Consider the following 23987-nt stretch of genomic DNA (forward strand, 5'->3'; position numbering starts at 1 on the left):
AGCCAGATTGTCTGTTACGGGACCTCTCTGCTCTGCCTGTGTGCTAGGCCTAAATATATGCCAATGGACTGTTGCAGTGGTGGGTGACGTGAAGCCTCATTCTCTGCTATGACATGCAGACTGATTCTCTGCTGTCATGAAGCCAGATTGTCTGTTACGGGACCTCTCTGCTCTGCCTGTGTGCTAGGCCTAAATATATGCCAATGGACTGTTGCAGTGGTGGGTGACGTGAAGCCTCATTCTCTGCTATGACATGCAGACTGATTCTCTGCTGACATGAAGCCAGATTGTCTGTTACGGGACCTCTCTGCTCTGCCTGTGTGCTAGGCCTAAATATATGCCAATGGACTGTTGCAGTGGTGGGTGACGTGAAGCCTCATTCTCTGCTATGACATGCAGACTGATTCTCTGCTGACATGAAGCCAGATCCTCTGTTACGGGAGCTCTCTCCTCTGCCTGGGTGCTGGGCCTAAATTTATGACAATTGACTGTTGCAGTGGTGGGTGACGTGAAGCCTGATTCTCTGCTATGATATGAAGACTGATTCTCTGCTGACATGAAGCCAGATTGTCTGTTACGGGACCTTTCTCCTCTGCCTGGGTTCTGGGCCTAAATTTATGAAAATTGACTCTTACAGTGGTGGGTGACGTGAAGCCTGATTCTAGGCTATGATATGAAGACTGATTCTCTGCTGACATGAAGCCAGATTGTCTGTTACGGGACCTTTCTCCTCTGCCTGGGTTCTGGGCCTAAATTTATGAAAATTGACTCTTACAGTGGTGGGTGACGTGAAGCCTGATTCTCTGCTATGATATGAAGACTGATTCTCTGCTGACATGAAGCCAGATTCTCTGTTACGGGACCTCTCTCCTCTGCCTGGGTGCTGGGCCTAAATTTATGACAATGGACTGTTGCAGTGGTGGCTGACGTGAAGCCTGATTCTCTGCTATGACATGCAGACTGATTCTCTGCTGTCATGAAGCCAGATTGTCTGTTACGGGACCTCTCTGCTCTGCCTGTGTGCTAGGCCTAAATATATGCCAATGGACTGTTGCAGTGGTGGCTGACGTGAAGCCTCATTCTCTGCTATGACATGCAGACTAATTCTCTGCTGACATGAAGCCAGATTGTCTGTTACGGGACCTCTCTCCTCTGCCTGGGTGCTGGGCCTAAATTTATGACAATGGACTGTTGCAGTGGTGGCTGACGTGAAGCCTGATTCTCTGCTATGACATGCAGACTAATTCTCTGCTGACATGAAGCCAGATTGTCTGTTACGGGACCTCTCTCCTCTGCCTGGGTGCTGGGCCTAAATATATGCCAATGGACTGTTGCAGTGGTGGCTGACGTGAAGCCTCATTCTCTGCTATGACATGCAGACTAATTCTCTGCTGTCATGAAGCCAGATTGTCTGTTACGGGACCTCTCTGCTCTGCCTGTGTGCTAGGCCTAAATATATGCCAATGGACTGTTGCAGTGGTGGGTGACGTGAAGCCTGATTCTCTGCTATGACATGCAGACTGATTCTCTGCTGACATGAAGCCAGATTGTCTGTTACGGGACCTCTCTGCTCTGCCTGTGTGCTAGGCCTAAATATATGCCAATGGACTGTTGCAGTGGTGGGTGACGTGAAGCCTCATTCTCTGCTATGACATGCAGACTGATTCTCTGCTGACATGAAGCCAGATTCTCTGTTACGGGACCTCTCTCCTCTGCCTGTGTGTGTGCTGGGCCTAAATATATGCCAATGGACTGTTGCAGTGGTGGCTGACGTGAAGCCTCATTCTCTGCTATGACATGCAGACTAATTCTCTGCTGACATGAAGACAGATTTTCTGTTACGGGACCTCCCTCCTCTGCCTGGGTGCTGGGCCTAAATATATGCCAATGGACTGTTGCAGTGGTGGCTGACGTGAAGCCTCATTCTCTGCTATGACATGCAGACTGATTCTCTGCTGACATGAAGCCAGATTCTCTGTTACGGGACCTCTCTCCTCTGCCTGTGTGTGTGCTGGGCCTAAATATATGCCAATGGACTGTTGCAGTGGTGGCTGACGTGAAGCCTCATTCTCTGCTATGACATGCAGACTGATTCTCTGCTGACATGAAGCCAGATTCTCTGTTACGGGACCTCTCTCCTCTGCCTGTGTGTGTGCTGGGCCTAAATATATGCCAATGGACTGTTGCAGTGGTGGGTGACGTGAAGCCTCATTCTCTGCTATGACATGCAGACTAATTCTCTGCTGACATGAAGCCAGATTCTCTGTTACGGGACCTCTCTCCTCTGCCTGTGTGTGTGCTGGGCCTAAATATATGCCAATGGACTGTTGCAGTGGTGGCTGACGTGAAGCCTCATTCTCTGCTATGACATGCAGACTAATTCTCTGCTGACATGAAGACAGATTCTCTGTTACGGGACCTCTCTCCTCTGCCTGGGTGCCGGGGCCTAAATATCTGAGAATGGACTGTTCCAGTGGTGGGTGACGGGAAGCCAGATTCTCTGCTATGGAACCTCTCTCCAATTGATTTTGGTTAATTTTTATTTATTTAATTTTTATTTTAATTCATTTCCCTATCCACATTTGTTTGCAGGGGATTTACCTACATGTTGCTGCCTTTTGCAGCCCTCTAGCTCTTTCCTGGGCTGTTTTACAGCCTTTTTAGTGCCGAAAAGTTCGGGTCCCCATTGACTTCAATGGGGTTCGGGTTCGGGACGAAGTTCGGATCGGGTTCGGATCCCGAACCCGAACATTTCCGGGATGTTCGGCCGAACTTCTCGAACCCGAACATCCAGGTGTTCGCTCAACTCTAGTTATGAGCGAAGGAATTGAAAATTCGATTCCGCTGCTTCGCCAAACCTTACAATGAAATTCACTTTGTGAGGAATTACTTTGTCACGAAGCACATTTATTTGTATGTAGCAGGCACAATGACAGGGAACGGTGATGGCACCGCTCCTCGTCATTGAACCCCTCTGATGCTACATTCATCACTGATCATGGCATCTGAGATTACCATTGAGGGCTTACAGGGGTTAATCTGGTAAAAGAATAAAAAATACTCACCTTATCCATTTGTTCGCATAGAGACCATCTTGATTGAAGACACTGTGCAAAATATTGCTTGATGACATGACTACGAGATTTTGCGTGGGATCTTCAATCAAGATGGCTGCTGCCCTTTTTGCAGAAATGGTGGATATGATTTTTTGTTTGTTTTTACCACCATTTCAGGGAAAATGTATTCATCACCAAGAAGCGCAAGGAATTTTGGCTTTGTGGCGAATCACATTTTTCTTAAAATTCGGATGTAATTCCACTTCGGATACTTCGATTCGCTCAACAAATTATTAGTATAGAAACGACTGTAATACAATCATATGGCCCTATTTAGTTTTCATTTCTGGGCATTCCTGCTTGCAAGGGGAAATGTGCTGGCAACAGCCAAGCAATTTTGATTCTGCCTAAAAGACGTGATCAACAGAACAATGATCTGATAGTTTTTTACCTTCTTCTATTCAAAACACATTCATGCTCTGCAGGGTCACAGATGCATGTGCACGTTGGTCAAGGAGCATTCAACTGACTCATCAGTTGTCTCATCTGTGTGGTAGCTATGTGGAACTATGTTCTCTTTGACTAACTACATCATCAGGAAGACTGCTTGGTCTCACTCATTTTTTTTCTTTAGTAACGTATAAAAATGCTGTTTAGACATGTCTTCTGGTTCTCTATCACTTTTGATTGGTTGAATTGTATCCTGTTTACAAACAAAAGGTTCCTTTTCAATCAATCAATAGAACTTGAGGATGTTGTCCTCTTCCGGTCAAGCAACAGCCCACCACGTGGTGAGCACGGTGACATCACCGCAGGTCCTTCTATCTTCATTCAGCAGGACCTGCAATGACGTCACCATGCTCACCACGTGGTGAGCGCAGTGACGTCATCGCAGGTCCTGCAGAAGGAAGAAAGAAGAGGATACCGGTTGCCCGATCAAGTGGATGAGGTAAGTTTTTTTATTATTATTTTTAATCCCTCAATGGCCATTTTATTTAGCATTCTATCTTAAGAATGCTATTTTTTTCCGTTTAAACAACGTTATAATGGAAAATAATAAAGTAAAGTTCGGGTCCCCATTGACTTTTTTTTTTTTAATTATATTTATTTATCCTTTTCTTCTTCACAATAAAACAAGACAAAAGACAAAAATAGGGGGTAAACATTACAAATATACAAATATACACCATCGTAGATTACAAAGGTGCGCCAAATCAATATATATTTTTTTTCCCCCATCCAGTTTACTTTTGCTTCACAATAAATACAAAGACCTGGAAAAAGAAGAAACTTTTCCCCCGCCCTCCCCTCCACCCTCTTGGTTGTCTTGGGAGTATCTTCAAGGCATTTCCCTTCCATGACCTCTCTTCAGGCACTTATGTTCTCCCCTTCTTACTCCTTATTACCCACCAATTTCACCTGGCTAATTTTCTCATATCTATACACCCTTTCAGATAGATTTTTCCACTCTGCAACACTTGGCGGGCTGTTCGCTCCCCATCCTCTAGCCAATACCACACGTGCCAGCATCAACCCCTTTTCCCATTTCCTTTCACTTACTTTATCCACCCCGATTCTTCCAGTGTCTCCCAGCACTGCTATACTGATCTCCAAAGGAGCAGATTTCCCAGTCTCTCTCCCGAGGTCCTGGAAAACTTGAGTCCAGTACCCCTGTACAATCGAACAGGACCAAATCAAATGCACAAAGTCGGCCCTCTCCTCTCCACACTTCCAACATTTTGCCTCCCCTATTTTGTACATCTTACTCAGTACCCTAGGGGTGATATAGGTCTGATGGAGAATAAAAAACTGACTTTAACGTGGTCCGGGTTCGGGGTCAAGTTCGGGTCCCAAACCCAAACTTTGACCTGAAGTTCGGCCACACCCAGCGAACTCGAACTTCCAGGTGTTCGCTCATCCCTACTTTTGATTGTAGATTTATTTTAATTTTTTTAGTGACCAGAGTTCAAAGATTGTATGATATTTTTTTTAATATACACAGTGACACGGTAAATAAAAAATAACCACCATATATTATTTAAAAAATGTTGAACATAAAAAATCATTTAAACAATAGGTCATTTTCTGATGATACATTCCCTTTAAATCACATCATAGACCAGGCCGTTGGAGACAATTGTGTTGGAATAAAAATATTTTTTTTTTACATTTCCCAGTGAAAACTTTTGTTAAGATAAACCAAGTAGTGTAAGGTATTTTTTCTCATCAGTGTTGACTTTTGTGTTAGGCCTCTTTCACACTACAGTTTTTTTCTTTTTCTGCTTTGTGGGCCGTTTTTTGCGTTCCGTATACGGACCATATACGGAACCATTCATTTCAATGGGTCTGCATAAAAAACGGAATGCATACGGAAATGCATCTGTGTCTTCCGTATCCATTCTGTTTTCTTGTGGAACCATCTATTAAAAATGTTATTCCCAGCCAAATTTGTTCTATGTAATTACTGTATACTGTATATGCCATACGGAAAAACACTGAAATGTGGGTTAAATGTGTATTTTACTAGGGAAAGAATTCTTTCTGGCCACTCTGCCATAAAGCTCAGGTTGGTGGAATGCTGCAGTGATGGTTGACCTTCTGGGAGTTTCTTCCATCTTCCACATTGGCTCTTTGGAGCTCAGCCAGAGTGACCATTGGGTCCTTGGTTATCTCTCCTACCAAGATCCTTCTCCCCTTATTACTTGGTCTGGTGGGGTGGCCAGCTCTAAGAAGAGTCCTGGTTGTTCCAAACTTCTTCCAATTTAATAACCAAGGATGCCACTGTGCTTTTTTGTACACTTTTCTAGAATTCTGTGCCTCACACAATCCTATCTCTAAGCAATACAGGCAGTTCTTTCCTCTTCATATATATTTTTTTTTCTCTGATGTGCATTGTTAGCTGTGAGACCTTATGTAGACAGGGATGTTTTTTTCCAATCCATCATGTCCAGTCTATTGACTATACCACAGATGGACTCCAATCAAGGTGTGGAAACATCTCACAGATGATAAAGAGAGATTGGTGGCCCCTGGAGCTAAATTGTAAGTGTCACAGCAAACGGTCTGAATACTTATATACATGCAAAATGTTATTTTTTTCCCTTTATAATAAATTATATTTAAAAGGGTGGGGGTGGGGGTGGGGGGGGGGGACTTGATTATAATTTTTTTTTATTTACATCGCCACAAGGCCAGATAACTCTTTAAGCATCCTTTATGACCACTTAGTGACTACTTCCCTAGGGATAGAATGGAGCTTTACATTTAAAAATGTTTTATTTTGATTAAAGTCTCAGAAAAACAGAACACCTTCCATTTGTATCCATTATTCATTCCATTCAATGGATTCATGTTTTGCAGGGTGTTTTTCTGTTCCTTAGACAGAACAAAATAATGGAAAAGCCAATGCAGATGTGAATAAGTTCTATTATTGAAGCAACCAAAGAAAAGAAAAAAAGAAAAGATGTTTCTTACCCAATGGAGATCCATCAAACTGTGTTACTGGAACATCAGGGATATGCCAGAAGCTGAGTTCCCCAGTCAAATCACCAGCATACAGTATTTTAAAAAATGGCTCCTTTCTTTCATTCATGAAACCCATAGTGCATAAAGAGCTCTGTTAAAATACAGCAGAGTTAACAAAGAATTTACAATCTGTAATATCTGCATATGAATATAATCCACAGAGTGGCAAATTTTGAATTTACTTTACTTTATTCCTGGGCCAATGGAGATCACTACACGTGAACACAGTACATCTCTGGGAGAGTCTACATTTCCTTATCCAGACCCTAATCCTTTCTTGCCTTAAATATGCTACAGCCATGCTGATCCTTTGGTCTGATGATCATGCTAACGCCTGTTAGTGACTATGCTGAATCTAGCCTCAGTTCATAAATTTATGCATGGATCAGTGCCAGATCGGTGAGAACTTGTGGTTCCATTGAGGATATCATCATTTTGGAGACAAGAATAGCACTGCTTTCGCAGCCATATGTAATGGAACTGGTAATGGACCATTTGAATGGAGATTTGAATGCAGATGTGAGTTGAAATTCAATACTCCCATGTTACCAGACATGGTTACCTTAGTCAACTTTGCTTTCTTAATGGTGTTTTTTTACTATTGTTTTTATCAGATATGCTATGTAGTTGCTTACCTCATGTACATCTTCACCGTGTTTTTTTTTTTCAATTTAGACTCTCCTGACTGTTTTTCACCACGTAATTAACCACTCAGGTTTACATCCTGTATGTAGAACTTCCTATTGCTGTATCCAACCAAACTCATGATGCATTTCTCTTTTCTCTGTCACAGCACTAGCCCCGCCCCTTACTACACCCAGCTAGTATACAGCTCCTCCCAGCCAGCTGGTTACATAGACACTCCCCTATCACTGCCCCTGTTGGTGCTTTGACACGCCCATGGACATAACATCACAGAAAATATGAGCTGCATGGACATGGTCATGTGACCACAGCCCAGAACAGAAGAAAGGAGCGATAGGTAAGGTAAGAAAAATACATGACAAAATTAAAGTTACCGACATAACTTATTAATTTAAAGGATGTTGATTAGGGATGAGCGAACCCGTGGAAGTTCGGGTTCGCCGGATTCGGCCGAACTTCAGATCAAAGTTCGGGACCCGAACTTGACCTCGAACCCCATTGAAGCCAAACTTCACTTTATTATTTTCCATTATAACATGATTTATAGTGGAAAATAATAGCATTCTTAAGACATAATGCAAAAGAATATGTCAATTAAGGGGTAAAAAAAAACTACTCACCTCATCCACTTGATTGCACTGCCGCAGAGTCTATCTTCTTTCAGCAGGACCTGAAAAAGGACCTGTGATGACGTCACCACTCTCACCACATCATCGCAGGTCCTTCTGAAAATAATATATATATAGAAGACACTGCAGCAGCGCGATCAAGTGGATGAGGTGAGCTTTTTTTTCTTTTTCTTTTTACCCCTAAATTGCAATACTCTTTTGCATTCTGTCTTGCTATGTTAAATGCTATTATTTACAGCTAGAACCATGTTATAATGGAAAATAATAAAATGACCTGAACACTTAACCCGAACCCGGACTTCAGTGAAATAGTCCAGGTTCAGGTCCGGTTACCCGAACTCGCTAAGTTTGGTGTGAACCCGAACTTTACAGTACGTATTTGCTCATCCCTAATGTTGATGCAAACCGGAAATCCCCTTTTTACATCATTAAGCACTTTGTATCTGTGTTTGTATGAGGTAGATTTGTCGAAGAAATATCAGCACTTCATTTTATTCAATAACTTAGAGAAATCCATGTGCTTGTTGGCCAATCGACCCAACTTTTATATGGTAAATGGAACTGATTTTTGGTTACACAGTTTTTGTAAAAAATATGTCACAGGTGACCACAATCTTTTTGGTTAACTGTTTTTTACAGCTTTATTGATATCCCTCCTGGCTGATTATAGACTTGAGTCTGATTCTACACTATATACGGGGATTTGCGGCTAGCTTAGTTATGCAGGAGGCTGTGAAATATATACACCACAGCTGTTAAGACTTGAGCCATTATTACAATAACATGTTTGTGCCTTTTAGATATCAAACCTCTCATCTTGTTAACATGCAATTACGTTGTCGTATTCACACCATTTTCAGCCCATCCAGCTTTCTTTGTGTATAACTCCATTCTTCACTATTGTCCTTTTCACATCCCATGAGCGGACGGTTCTGCAGCATGTCACAATAGGTCATCTGTCACGCAGTTATGTTATGAAAGCCAACCTCCACCTCCAGTATAATGTATAGGTTTCTAAACTTAATTTTAGGCCTAGTATACACCGATTAGCCTAATGGAAGTAAAATATTTAAGAGATTTTTGTATGCTTTGGATAAAAAAAATAAAAAAATACCTCTTTTGTCACCCTTGTGGAGCACAGCAAGTGAGGGGTGATTGTTTCTTTAAGTAATCCTCCGTCAACCGGACATACACTTTTAGAGAGGCCACTGTGGAAGAAATCAACATGAGGCTTTTAAAATTACATCAAACAAAAAGGTGACTGATGGGGTTAAAATTCTTAGCACCAAGAGAAAAGTTGCAAAGATGGTAACTAATTACTTTTGTGTTCTTGGAAATTATAGCACCATCTGCCCAATCAAGTTCTACATGGGTAATCTTATTTCTTCATCTCCTGCTGCTTCACATAAAGACTGAAGAGTGCCAAACTCAAGCCAAATGTTCTAATGTCAAAGGGGTTTTGTTATGGGTTTTGATCAAGTGTGACAAGCAGGGATTTTGTACAATACACTTACAACTAGCTTACTTTGTACCTGGACTTATCATGCACCAGTCTTATGTGAGCCCACCTGTTCAGCAGCTGGTAGATATAGCTGTGCCCATCCTGTGTCCAGATGATAAGTCGGTTAGCAGCTAGGAACTCACCCCCAGAGAAATTCTGACCACTTTTGCAAACATCGGTGCACAGTAGGGAAAAGTCACAGTAATCGTAGACCTGGAGACAAAGGGAATGGAATACTGAAGGTTAGGAAGCTAAGGATGATCTTAAAACTCTTAAGACACACTGGTTTAGGGTATAATCAACTCTTTATGACACTGTTGAGAGAAAATTCTCCATTTTGGAGAATTCTATTTGCATATCATGAATGGGGTATATAATCTAAGCGCAGAAATCTACTTTAAATTTAAGACTTCGATATAGACATAGATACTAGAACATGTGGCTGAATACAGACAGGTGTAGAAAAAAAATTCCAATATATGGCAGTTAATACAAAATGTATTTTCTAATGTTGGCATTTATATGAATAGAGGCACTTTGGCGTTATTCTCATCCACAACGCTTAGCATTTGCCCTTAATATGGGGTCATTGAGGGTCTTACCACCAGAGGAAGGAGAAGCTGTGATCTCTTGATTTCTGCTGTTCATTCACTACAGTATTCAGCAAGAAATCATCCATGTCTACATAGCTGTAGCTGGTACTGCTGCTTTGGCTAGTTTCATATCTGCAGCACATTCTCCCGCAGGCTGTTCTGGAAGAGAACAGCCTGCTGGAGTTCTCCGGATCCGGCATTGCTGGATAACGCTGTCTGTCTGTCAGGCCTTATTGTCTATAATGGGGTCCAGCAGAGACCAGTTTACTTCCCGGGAATATCCTGGGAATTGGTCGGACAAAAAAAACACTGCACGCAACAGATTTCGTCCGGCCAATTGACGGCATTCTATGCCGGAACAGCCTGCCAGCAAGTGTGCGACGCACATGTGAAACTAGCTTTAATAGAGTGAGCAAGGCTTATATTTAGTATCAAATTCAAAAGCCTCTGTATTTATTTTCCCTATACCCCTTTTGTATGCTAATTATGGGGACTAGGGTTCAAACCCACACCAATTACACATTGATGGCCTAAGCCAAGCCAATTGAAGGAGGCCAGTATGTTGGCAAGATATGCTTACATATTAAGGTGGCCATACACATTAGATAGATGGTCTTGTAAGTGATTACAGTTTTGTCTGTATTGGCCATTACAGTAGTTCAGACTCCTATCAGTAGCTAGTATTTGCACAGCCTATAGCTGTGGCCATGAGGGGATAGGTTCTTGTCCCTCTGGTGTCCACTGTCAAGGATCACGAAAACCATCAAAACTATATAGTATAAGGGACGTCACTCAGAGAGCATTATAATGCAATTAAGATTTTTATTATAGGTCCAGTGTCACCAATCACAATACAGCAATGTTTCAGGCCAGAGTAGCCCTTTATCAAGCTGTGAAAATACAGTGAAAGGAGCAAAAAAAAAGACAAAAATACCGTACATGACCATCCTAAATGTGTGCAAAATGTACATGAGCAGAAATATGAATACAAAATATATAACATAATACATTTAGTCTTGTTACATAACCCGAAGGTACAGTATATGGAGAGAGTAGGACTGGAATACAATGCCTGAGTCATGTTGGGAGAGAGAAAGGGGAGAGAGCAAAGTGTGGATGAGATACCGTAGTTAAGAATAAGAATGTACAGAAAGAAACCAGGAGTACTGTAGGAATGAGGAGGGCAGAAAGCAGGGGGGAAGTAGAAAATGGTTGGGAAAGCAGTTAAAGTTTCAATAGGGAGATGAGAGTGTACCTGCGGTACAATGATGCATAGGGACAGAGTCACAAAAAGAAAATGATCGCCACATGGTTGGTCGCTTTGGATATGAAGGAAGTGGATGGGCGGGCCAGCCTCCCCCTCCTCCCCCCCCCAGGCATTGTATTTCAGTCCTGCTCTCTCCATATACCTTTGGGTTATGTATTGAGATTCATAGAATTATGTTTTTATTTGACTGCTTATGTACATTTTGCACACATTTAGAATGGTCATTTATGGTATTTTTCTCTTTAGTTTTTTCTCCTTTCTCTGTATTCATAGCTTGACAAAGAGCTAATGTGGTCTGAAAGGCCTTTTTGTATTGTCATTGTTGAAACTGGACCTACAATAACATTTCTAATTGCATTATATTTCTCTCTGAGTGACATCACTTGAGTAATATAGGTTTTTAGTAGTTCAGACTGGCCATACATGTTCAATGGCTAAGGGTGAATGATCGTTCTGGCAACTTTTTTTCATAGAAAGCTCATTCATAGACTTCATCGGTTGGCTGAAACAATCGTTCATTGTTAAATTTCACCTGACAAATAATCTTTTTGGTTGAAACTGATGTTTTTAATCAACTTTAGACTACTATGTATAGCCACCTTAAGGCCCCTTTCACACGGGCGAGATTTCCGCGCGGGTGCAATGCGTGAGGTGAACGCATTGCACCCGCACTGAATACGGACCCATTCATTTCTATGGAGCTGTGCACACGAGCGGTGATTTTCACGCATCACTTGTGCGTTGTGTGAAAATGGCAGCATGCTCCTCTTTGTGCATTTTTCACGTAATGCAGGCCCCATAGAAATTAATGGGGTTGCGTGAAAATCGCAAGCATCCGCAAGCAAGTGCGGATGTGGTGCGATTTTCACGCACGGTTGCTATGTGACGATCGGGATGGGGACCCGATCATTATTATTTTCCCTTATAACATGGTTATAAGAGAAAGTAATAGCATTCTGAATACAGAATGCATAGTACAATAGGGCTGGAGGGGTTAAAAAAAATAAAAAATAATTTAACTCACCTTAATCCACTTGTTTGCGCAGCCGGCATCTCTTTTGTCTTATTTTGTGAAGAATAGGACCTTTGATGACGTCACTACGTTCATCACATGGTCCGTCACACAATCCATCACCATAGTGATGGATCATGTAACGGACCATGTAATGAGCGTAGTGACGTCATCAAAGGTCCTACTCTTAACAGAACAAGACAGAAGAGATGCCGGTGTTCTGCCAAATCTCTATATCTTGCCAAAAGTCTATACCGGAAGTGACGCGGCTGCACCGGAAGTGACGAGGCCGCCAAGGAATCAGCTGGAGGAGGGTGTGCGTGGCAAGCACACATCCACCGGCTTAGCAAAGAATTATTGCCGCGCCGCGAGAGAAGTACTTCGTACACCACGCGTTTGCACTTAGGGGTATAGAGCTTTTGCAGCAAATTTTTTTTCATCAGATCTCCCTACCCCTGAGTGCGCACACACCCACAAATAATCAGTTGCAGTTCATCCTTACCGCAGAGCTGAGTGCGGGATACCGAGCTCACCACATAGTAGAGCTGAACTGCAACTGATGATTTGTGGTCGCGTGCGCACTCAGGGGTAGGGAGATCTGATTAAACATTTTTTGCTGCAAAAGCTCTATACCCCCAAGTGCGCACGCGTGGTGTATGAAGCTGATTCCTTGGCGGCCTCGTCACTTCCGGTATAGACTTTTGGCAAGGTATAGAGATTTGGCAGAACACCGGCTGCGCGAACAAGTGGATAAGGTGAGTTAAATTATTTTTAATTTTTTTTTAACCCCTCCAGCCCTATTGTAGTATGCATTCTGTATTCAGAATGCTATTATTTTACCTTATAACCATGTTATAAGGGTAAATAATACAATCTACACTACAACAAACCCAAACCTGAACTTTTGTGAAGAAGTTCGGGTCTGGGTACCACAGTCAGTTTTTTATCACGCGCGTGCAAAACACATTGCACCCGCACGATAAAAACTGAACATCGGAACGCAATCGCAGCCAAAACTGACTGCAATTGCGTTCCTACTCGCGTGGGTTTGCTGCAATGCACCGGGACGCATCCAGACCTAATCCGAACACGCTCGTCTGCAAGGGACCTAACAGATTGCATTAGTCTTCAAACAGTACAGATTTTTTTATGGGCCAACAGCACTCCTTTCATCTAGAAAGATCAAAAGTTTTGCAGACAATGTGTTAACCAGAGCTACATTTTTATTGTTGACAACCTGTAGAGAGAATAAAAGATTTCCTATTTTAGCCATGTAATTTCATGAAGATGAGAAGTGACATTTTTCAATTTTAACATCTCCTTACAGTGAGAAAAATATGGATATCAACATAAGCAGTTATTATGGAGGCTATTCATGATCTTCCGGTGAGAGAAACATACAGTATAATAAGAAGATCAGCACCTTCCAAGAACTGGAGCAAATCACCAGCAGTAACCTCTCCGTGAACGTGCAGAATCTCACAGCGCAGTAAATTGTCATCTCCAAACTTTTGGATTCGGTTTCATACACATTTAGCTTTTCCTGTTTGTAAAAAATATTAATAAAAACCTAATCAATTATTGGTTACCTTTACAAAACTACTAAATTCAATTTAACAATGTGATACTTTAAAGGGGCAAATCCATAATTTTGTTATTACATATTAATGGCCTACTAGTGACTATTCTATGTAATTTTAGAAAAAAATGGGTGGATGATTGGTAGATCCTCAATATATACCACACTACTTCCTGTCCAAAGTCTTTAATTTCCTCTCTGTCTGGAAATTTAGCACAATGGAGAGTGTCTCTTAGCACTTTTTGCCAGACCATCAGTCAGACCAGGGAGGGTCGATGGCTCAATTAGAGTACAACACCTCTTCTATGCTATTCCTCTGGATATGTCATCAGCATCTGATCGGTGGAGGTCAGACACCCGGGCTCCCCACCGATTAGCTGTTTGAAGAGGCACCGGCACTCCTGTGAGTAGGGATCAGCTAATCGACTTCGGATGAAACATCCAAAGTGGATTCGCATAAAACTTTGTTCAAATACTGTACAGAGCCAGAGTTTTGTACAGTATTAGAATGTATTGGCTACGATGAGCCAAAGTTAATGCTTCACGAAGTCTCGCAAGAATTCGGGTAATAACTTCAGATATTAATTTGTACTGTAAAAAAAACATTTCCCAAACTCAGCTTTGGTTCCAAGTGGTACCTTGAAACTGAACCAGAGTTTGGGAAATGTTTTTTTACAGTACAAATTCATTTCTGAAGTTATTACCCGAAGTCTCATGAGACTTCGCAAAGCAATAACTTCGGAACATCAGAGCCAATACATTCTAATACTGCACAAAACTCCTGCTCCCTTACAGTATTGGAACAAAGTTTTATGCAAATCAACTTCAGATGTTTCATCCGAAGTCGACTCGCTCAACCCTACCTGTGAGCACTGCAGCCTTCTCTGTGCTTACCAAGCACAGTGCCATTTGTTGTATAGTGGCTGTGCTTGGAATTGCACTCAACCCCATTCACATCAGATGAATGTGCTGTCACTCGGCCTAGGGAAAGCAGTGAGAAGCTCTGCTGCCTTCTCAATAAGCTGATCGTGAGGGGTCCCGGTTGTCGGACCCCAACCAATCAGATACTGATGACATATCCAGAGGATAGGGTAATCAGTATTTAAGTCTCACAAAACCTTTTTAATACAGTCTCAAAGAAAACTTTGGGGAGAATGTTTCAAGCCCTAATATCCTGAAGCCCAAAACAGGGTCTTGTGACTTTCTGAGCTTCTTTGAGCAAAACAATTGCAACTTTTTATACTTTTACACCACCTGACCATGGTTAGCTATGTTGATTAGTTTCACTCCAGACTTATCAACTGCAACATTTTAAAAATGTTAAAAACATATGCAAAACTTATAAACTCACTCCAGTAGGAGGTGGTGCAGAAAATGTGGAATAGCTTTTCTAGTCAAAAGTGTTAGTTTTATAGATGTGCCAAATTTAATAAATGTGTGAAGTCTAGTAAATTTGGCTTAATATATGCCAATCCAGATTCAAGCAAAACTGACCAAATATTGCCCTTATGATTCTTCAAACTCTACCATGACTTTTAGATCCAGTGAGATCTTCTGATGTGTCTCTAATCTATCTCAGATAATATACTGTATGAAAAAGAAATATAATGATAGGCATTACCCTAATCCCCTTAAATATTTGCTGCTATGTGTATACTATGACTTTCATAAATGTCCAATCAATACTACTACCAGGGGTACCTCAAAGTATAGGGCCGCATACACAGCCGCTGCTTTGGTAGTAGGAGAAGAGCCTCTTCACTTGAACCGCCACTCAGAGCAATGGCGCACGTGTGAATAAAGGCTGAGGTAGAGCCTCTTGAGCAGCAAGAACAGCTTGCTCGCTGCTTAAGAACTCAGTTTTGAGGAGTGAATCCATTTTCTCACCTCTACTACTGACCTGTATACTGGTCACAGATGACGAGAGATCCCATACTTTTAGCTCTCCAGCAGCAGATATTGCAACTAATGAATCTTCTGCAAAAAAAATGTATGATTCAATCAATGTTTAGAACAGAGGCATAAGAGTATTTTACATATATAAAGTATGTCATCAGGAAATTTAATGTCACACTAAGAACATTCAGTTTGCACCAGAAAAGTAGTGTTTAAAAGTCACAAATATGAATGAGCGGACCCATGGATGTTCGGGTTCGCCGGGTTCGGCCGAACTTTGGGTCAAAGTTCGAGTTCGGGACGCGAACTTGTCCTGAACTCGAACCTGAACCCCATTGAAGTCAATGGGGACCCGAACTTTGGTGCAATAGTCATAGTAAGGGTTAGAGGGCTGCAAAAGAAAGCAAATGGGGGTAAGAGCAGGACAATTGCCCTGCAAACAAATGTGGATAGGCAAATGACTTAAAATAACAGAAAATAAAAATAAAATAAAAATAATAATCTTGAACTAGGAGGCGGAGGTCAAAGTGGAGTAGGAGGTTGAGGAGGCGGTAGACGTGGCGGTGTAGGTGGAAGCAGCTGTGGAGGAGATAGCCAAGACTGTTTTTTGTTTATTTTTAAATTTTTAATTTTTTTTCCTTTATTTATTTATTTATTTTTTATTAATTTGGGAAGACCCTAAAACATTGGGAAATGGAAAAGAGAACGCAAAGAGAGTATAACAAAGGCTGGGTGTGGCTGATATGCTTGTCTATTCAGCACAACTTGTTGAGGGCTGCAATATGCCTTTTCCCACAAAATCCTGATTGAGGGGTGTTATATACCTGTTTCCGCCAAATACTGATTGAGGGGTGCTATTTACCAGTTTCTGCCAAATACTGATTGAGGGGTGCTATATACCTTTTTTCACCAAATACTGATTGAGGGCTGCGATACACCTGCTTCCTCAAAATACTAATTGAGGGGTGCCATATACCTGTTTCTGCCAAATACTGATTGAGGGGTGCTATATACCTGTTTCCGCCAAATACTGATTGAGGGGTGCCATATACCTGTTTCCACCAAATACTGATTAACGGGTGCAATACACCATTTTATGCCAAATACTGATTGAGGGGTGTCATATAACAGGACGTCTTGCAGCAGGCCAGAAAAATCTCTAGCCATTTTAGAAGATCTTACACAGCCATGGCTCGCCTTGCTGGCATTCATTGGTGACACCACTTGCCCGTCAGACGTCTGATTTGTGACTGCCCGACGCGCTGGAACTCCACCTTGTATATGCTTGATAGACTGCTCCGGCAGAAATGTGCTGTTAACAACTAACTGTACGAACTTTGCAGCAGGACAGGTTCTGGGAGCTTGGTTATTTTTAACCGCATCAGTGGCTGCTCATGCGCGACACATGCAGACTTCTGCGGCCATTTGATGAGATCACCAAACTGGTCAGTCGCAGCCAGGATGCCATCAGTGAGATCGTACCTTACACCTTCTTTCTGGAGCGTGCATTGCATTGTGTCATTGATCAAGCCATCACACACAGAGCAGGGGCTGAAAGATGAGGAAGTTTCTATGCTGACATCTGAGACAAGTCAGCAGGAGTCTGAAGAGGAGTCAGAGGAGGATGGTGCCTGGGGGGACTAGGAGGAGGAGCAAAAAGAGCAGGCTTTTAACTTTTCTGGGATCCCTTGTGTTATCCGTAGATGGGGGGGAGGAGACCAAGGATGACATTCCCCTGGAGGATGAGTAGTAGCCAGGGCGCTCCACCGCTTCCAATTTAGTGTAAATGGGGGCCTTCATAAATGGCAAGGACCAGTACTGGGTGGCAATGCACTTAGGCCCCCAATACAAACACAAAATGGCGGACATGTTACCAGCATCACAGAGGGCTGTCAGAATGTAGAATTTCCAGGCCTTGCTGCGAGAGATGCTGCATTCTGCTGTTGAGGGCGCTGGCAGAGGAATTTCAAACCAAAGAGAAACAGTTGCGGGTGCCATTTCTACCGCGCAAGCAAGAGGAGGGTGGTTTAAAGATGTGTTGGTCACTTCGGATATGAGATCATTCTTGCATTTAACCCATCGACAGCCGCCCTCCGGATCCAGCTTCAGAGAACGCCTAGACCGACAGGTGTCCGACTACATCGGGTTAACGGCCCATGTGGAAGCTCTGAGAAGCGAGGAACCCCAGGACTACTGGGTGTGCAGGCTTGACCTGTGTCCAGAGCAGGCACAATTTGCCATGGAACTTTTGGCTTTCCCCTCGTCGAGTATCCTGTTCGAAAGGACGTTCAGCGCAGCAGGGGGGATCGTGACCGATAAGCGCACTCGCCTATCTCACGACAGTGTGGACTACCTCATATTTCTAAAAATGAATGAGGCATGGATCTCCGAGGAATTCAACACCTGTGTCCTCATGCCAGCCCACACATATCTGCCACCAACCAGAACAAAGAATGGTCCCTGTCTTATGTAAATACGGCGGCATAAAAGGCCTTTTCTGTCCGGTGAATGCCTAATGTTTGGGGCCTGTACTTCACTGGCCAGCAGTAAAATTGGTATCCAATGACCGTCTAATATACCTCCAGCCACATAATCACTTGATCTTTTCTGTACGGTGAATGCCTAATTGTTGGGGCCTCTGAGGAATTCTACACCTGTGACGATCACGTGTTATCGAATTTCACCTATTATCATTTGGGGTTTATTCAAGAGGGGGGATTTTGTTAGCCATGTTTTTAATCCAATTTTAAGGGTAAGTGTAGTCTCTATAGTGTGTGTATAGGTTAAGTGTAGTCTCTATAGTGTGTGTAGGGTAAGTGTAGTCTCTATAGTGTGTGTATAGGGTAAGTGTAGTCTATACAGTGTGTGTATAAGGTAAGTGTAGTCTCTATAGTGTGTGCATAGGCTAAGTGTAGTCTATTCAGTGTGTGTATAGAATAAGTGTAGTCGATATAGTATGTGTATTGGGAAAGTGTAGTCTATATAGTGTTTATATAAATCTATGTATGTGTGTAGGGTAAGTGTACTCTCTATAGTGTGTGTAGAATAAGTGCAGTCTACACAGTTTGTATATAGGGTAAGTATAGTATGTACGGTATGAGCAGGAGCTAAGTGTAGTCTATATAGTGTTTTTTTCTTACGATGGCGGGGGGGGATGCGCAGGAATGTGCCTAAAGAAAATTCTGCACAGGGTGCCATTTATACTGCACCATAGCCCTGCTATATATTATCTTGGGGATAATACACAATGTAGCAAACTACTGCCCTTTCTTCATGACTCCAGAAAGAAAACAGCGGAAAAAGCCGGAAGCAAGTTCTGTCCACTGTGTAATGGCCATGCTGCTGTACTGCAGCTTAAAGGGGTTGCGTCACTTCAGTAAATTGGCATTTATCATGTAGAGAAAGTTAATACAAGGCACTTACTAATGTATTGTGATTGTCCATATTGCATATGGTGCGGATACGAGGTGGCCGAAAAGGAAGCTTCTGCACATGCGTGCCTATGTGCACTCCTGCGGTCCCGGCCACCAGAGAAGCTGGCGCTTTTTCCTGTAGTGTGCAAGCACGTCCACTGCTGCTGGATTGCAGGGTGGTCATAACCATGGAAACGAGCAGTGTATAATGTGATGAAAAAATGAGTCAAACCAGCAGAGGAGGCAATATGGGTAATAATAGTAAGTGCCTTGTATTAATGCCTAGGTGATAAATGCCATTGTTGAAGTGAGACAACCCCTTTAACATCCATTCACTTGAATGTATATTCACATGGATGAGAGCCGAGCTGCAGTGTAATATTACACATATCGAGTGTAAAGGTTCCCACGAAGCTTTGAAAATATCACATCCATTACATGGAGGGTTCTTGGAGATACACGTGACATGGTATGTCTACCCTGGAACTTGGGTCAGACGCTTATCATTCTTCTAGATATATCCCTGTGTCTCTGCAGTACCTTGAATTCTGGTAGAGTGCACAATGCACATGCAGCAAATCCAGTCTGAACACTGGGACTTGAAGGTATGAAGGACTTGCAAGGTCTTTGCATCAACAATGAGGATGTTTTGATAGTGACCACAGCAGAGCAGCCAGCCTTCCCCTGTCATTCGGAATGAGCAATGGTAATACTGCCAAACAGCAACAACAGAAGAGAAGAATATTACTGAATGCAATACTGATTATTTTAACGTAGCAGAGTTATTCAATGCGATCGAAAGACTTTGCTTAAATAATGCTAAAGCAAAGGACAGAACAGCCTCCGTCTATCTATTGTGCGCAATGTATTGACTGGAATGGTGCCTAGTAATGATTAGAAATGTAGATTCCCTTGTTGGCTGAGCTGTAATGAAAGCTGCGGACAACACGGTGCACTCTGGTGTGTAACTACATGTATATTACAGAGAGCCAATGGAAGGTATAAGGATCTACACCATGCTACCGGGCTGACCACTGATCCAATCATTGATGACCTGAGATCTATTTACCTATCAATCTATCTATCTATCTATCTATCTATCTATTTATCTACTAAGGGTACTTTCACACTAGCGGTTTTCTTTTCCGGCACTGAGTTCTGTCCTAGGGGCTCAATACCGGAAAAGAACTGATCAGGTTTATCCCCATGCTTTCTGAATGGAGAGCAATCCGTTCAGGATGTCTTCAGTTCTGTCTTTTTGACTGTTCAGCAGTCTACGGTTTTATCTCTGTCCAAAAATCCAGAACACTTGCCGGAATGCCGGCATTTTTTTTACATAGGAATGTACTAGTGCCGGATTCGGCATTCAAAATCCATCCTTCTGCGCAGACCGGAAAAAAAAAGCAAAAAAAAAAAATGCCGGATCAGTTTTTCCAGATGACACCGGAAAGATGTATCCGGCATTTCAATGCATTTGAAAGACGGATCAGGATCCTGATCAGTCTTACAAATGCCATCAGTTGGCATACGTTTTGACGGATCCAGCAGGCGACGGAGCTGCCTGCCGGATCACTCTGCCGCAAGTGTGAAAGTACCCTAATATCTATCTAATTTATCAATATCTATCTATCTATCTATCTATCTATCTATCTATCTGTCTAATATATATCTATCTATCTAATATCTATCTATCTATCTATCTATCTATCTATCTAATATCAAATCAAATCAAATCAGCTTTATTGGCAAGACTCAATACATTTTAGCATTGCCAAAGCAAGTGGGAAATAATTGGGTAGAGTTGGGGGATGGGGACATATACAGGGTGGGGGTATAGGAGTCCATGGTATATCAGGCTCCTCTCAGTTTTTAGCAGGCAGCAATATATTGTGCTGCTGTGGCCGCTGTGTTCTCCTCTTCCTCCAGCAGTATGGAGAATCTCTCTTCCTCCTCCATGGAGGTGAAGTCTGGGCAGAGATCAGACAGTCTCCTGAAGTGAGTCTCCCTCACTGCTGAGTATTTGGGGCACCGCAGCAGGAAATGAGCCTCATCCTCCACGGCCTCCTGGTCGCACTGCTGGCACAGTCTGCTCTCCCTGGGCATGTGGGCGCTCAGTCTGTACCGGCTCAGGATCTGTCGGTCTTTTGGATTGGGGAGTTTCTCCAGATATGGGGCCAGTTTGTACTCCCTCTGCAGGCTCTGGTATACTGTCAGCTTCTGGGATGTTCTTATGTTGTTCCTCCAGACGCTAATATACTCCTCTTTGTACTTGTGTATCGTCCTCTGGATTTCACCCTTTGTCAGGCTATATTGGTTGGTGGCTTGGGCAGGCTGGGTTTGGGTGACTTGTTGCAGGGTGCTTTGTTTTTCTGGGGCTTCTTGGTGTAGCAAGGCTTTGTGATGGTAGGAGCTGGGACTGCTGCTATGAAGATGGGCTCTGAATGATAGCACACTCTTCTGTACAGCAAAGTATAGTGGGAATCTGCCCAGTTCTGCTCGACAGGCGCTGCCCCAGTGGACCTGAAGTGTTTGCAGAGTTCTAGGTGGAATAGTTCTGTTGGCCCAGAGTCTCACTTTGCTCTGTCTGGGTATATGTCTGGGCCCCAGACTTCGCTGCCATACAGGAGGATTGGGGCGATGATGGTGTCAAGGATTTTAAGCCAGACGGTCACTGGTGCTTTAAGGTGATACAGACGCCTTCTGATGGCATAGAAGGTTTTGCTCGCCTTGTCTTTCAGTGTTTCCATGGCTTTCTTAAAACTCCCTGATTAGCTGATTTCTAGGCCCAGGTAGGTGTCGCTGTCAGTTTCTGAAATTGGACAGTTGTTTAGCAGGAAGGGAGGATGCCCGGCTGCTTTTCGGTTTCTTTTCTGGAACACCATGATGTTGGTTTTCTTTGGATTGATGGGCAGTGCCCACGTGTTACTGAACTTCTCCAGGATTTTCAGGTTATCTTGGAGACCTTTCTCAGTTGGCGATAATAGCAGAAGATCATCTGCATAAAGGAGAAATTTCACCTCGGTGTCATGGAGGGTGAGACCAGGTGCTGTGGAGGACTCCAGAGCCACCGCCAGCTCATTGATGTAGAAATCATTGATGTTAAACAGGGTTGGACTGAGGCTGCAGTCCTGTCTGACTCCTCGGCTCTCCTGGAAATAAGCCGTTCTCCTCCCATTTACCTTCACGCTGCATCTGTTCTCAGTGTAGGAGCTTCTGATGACATCATATGTTTTTCCTCCTATTCCACTTTCAAGAAGTTTCAGGAATAGGCCCGGATGTCACACTGAGTCACAGGCCTTCTTAAAGTCCACAAAGCAGGCATAGATCTTTCCATGCTTTGTATTGTGGACATGGCTCTTGATGAGGCTCTGCAGGGTGTAGATGTGGTCCATGGTGTGGTGGTTTGGTATAAAGCCTGCTTGGCTTCTGCTGAGGATGTTGTGCTGGGTGAGGAAGCTGAGGATCCTCTTATTCAGGATTCTGCTGAGGAGTTTTCCCAGGTTGCTGCTGACACATATCCCTTTATAGTTGGCTGGGTCATACCTGTCTCCGCCCTTGTGTATGGGGGTAATGATGCCCTGGTTCCAGCTCTGGGGGAAGTAGCCGGCACTCAGCACAACATTGTAGAGTTTTACTAATGCAGCCTGGATGCCTGGCGGGCTGTATTTGATCATTTATGGTAGAATCCCATCTGGGCCGCTGGCTTTTTTACTCTTTATCATTGAGATCCTCTCTGTTATCTCCTGCAGCGTGATCGGTGTGTCTAGAGGGTTTTGGAAATCTTTGATTTTTTTCTCCATATCCTTCAGCTTTTTCGTGATTTCTCTTTGTTCTGGGCTTTGGTCCTCCCTCGAGATGGCTTTGTACAGATCCTTGAAGTACTGGAGCCAGATGTTGCCATTTTGTATGTGGAGGTTGGTGTTCTTGCTGGTTTTGTCCATCCTCTTTCCATAGTTCCCAGAAGCAGTTGTCCTGGAGAGCGTCTTGGAGTTGGAGGAGCTTGGTTGAGATGTTGCCTTGCTTTTTCTTTCTGAGGGTATTTTTGAATTGCCTTTGTATGTTGTTGTAGGCTTCTCTCAGACTGGGGTTGTTCGGATCTTGGTGCTTCCTATTTGAGGCCATTCTTAGCGCCTTCCTTATATCTTTACACTCCCGGTCAAACCAGCTGTTGGGTTGTTGCCTTTTTGTCCTTCTGTTGCATCTTTTGAGGTCAGACATTTCCGCCATGGTGCAAAGTATATTATTAAAGTCCCTTACCGCGAGATTTACTCCTTCTAGATTCAGCTCATACACTTTTCTATGGAAGTTATGGAGCATCTCCTGGATCTCTGCGCTGTTTATGGTCTCCATATACTTTGGGGCTGACATCTTGGACCATTTAAAAGATGGAGGTAGGTTAAAGAGGCCAGTCCGCTTAGATGTTTGTGCCGGTAGTTTACTTGTGGATTTTATGTATAGGAGCAGTTGGTTGTGGTCTGACAGGTGTGTCTGTGGGGTGACTATGAAGCCACTAACATTTTGGGGGTCCATATCTGTGATGGCATAGTCTACCATACTGTTGCCTACATGGGAGTTTAGGGTATATCTACCAAGAGAGTCTCCCTTGGTGTGGCCATTGAGAATATGAAGTCCGAGGCTTTGACATAAGTTCAGCAATGTTCTGCCACTTTTGTTTACTGTGCTGTCATAGCTGTTCCTCTCGGTGTGCATTGAGCTGTCACAGTCAGTGTCTGCTCCGAATATATGGACATTTCCGTCAGTTGTCAGGTAGTCTCTCTCCCTCCCTGTTCTTGCATTGAGGTCTCCAAAGATGAGAACATTGCCCAGGGCCTGAAAATGAGCGGCTTCCCTCTGTAGGATCTTAAAGCTGT

General features: G+C 43.1%; 1 protein-coding gene across 1 annotated transcript in view; it reads right to left on the reverse strand.

The window, feature by feature from the left end:
• Positions 1 to 23987, reverse strand: part of WDR72 (WD repeat domain 72) — a 255749-nt gene that overhangs the window by 182237 nt on the left and 49525 nt on the right. Inside the window, exons 5-10 of the mRNA XM_044277077.1 lie at positions 19657 to 19828; positions 15708 to 15784; positions 13652 to 13771; positions 9424 to 9569; positions 8970 to 9063; positions 6531 to 6672 (exon numbers count right to left, since the gene is read on the reverse strand). Coding sequence (XP_044133012.1) covers positions 6531 to 6672; positions 8970 to 9063; positions 9424 to 9569; positions 13652 to 13771; positions 15708 to 15784; positions 19657 to 19828 — 751 coding nt within the window. The remainder of the gene's footprint in view (positions 1 to 6530; positions 6673 to 8969; positions 9064 to 9423; positions 9570 to 13651; positions 13772 to 15707; positions 15785 to 19656; positions 19829 to 23987) is intronic.

Source organism: Bufo gargarizans, chromosome 2 (assembly GCF_014858855.1).
Source record: "Bufo gargarizans isolate SCDJY-AF-19 chromosome 2, ASM1485885v1, whole genome shotgun sequence".
Classification (NCBI taxonomy): domain Eukaryota; kingdom Metazoa; phylum Chordata; class Amphibia; order Anura; family Bufonidae; genus Bufo; species Bufo gargarizans.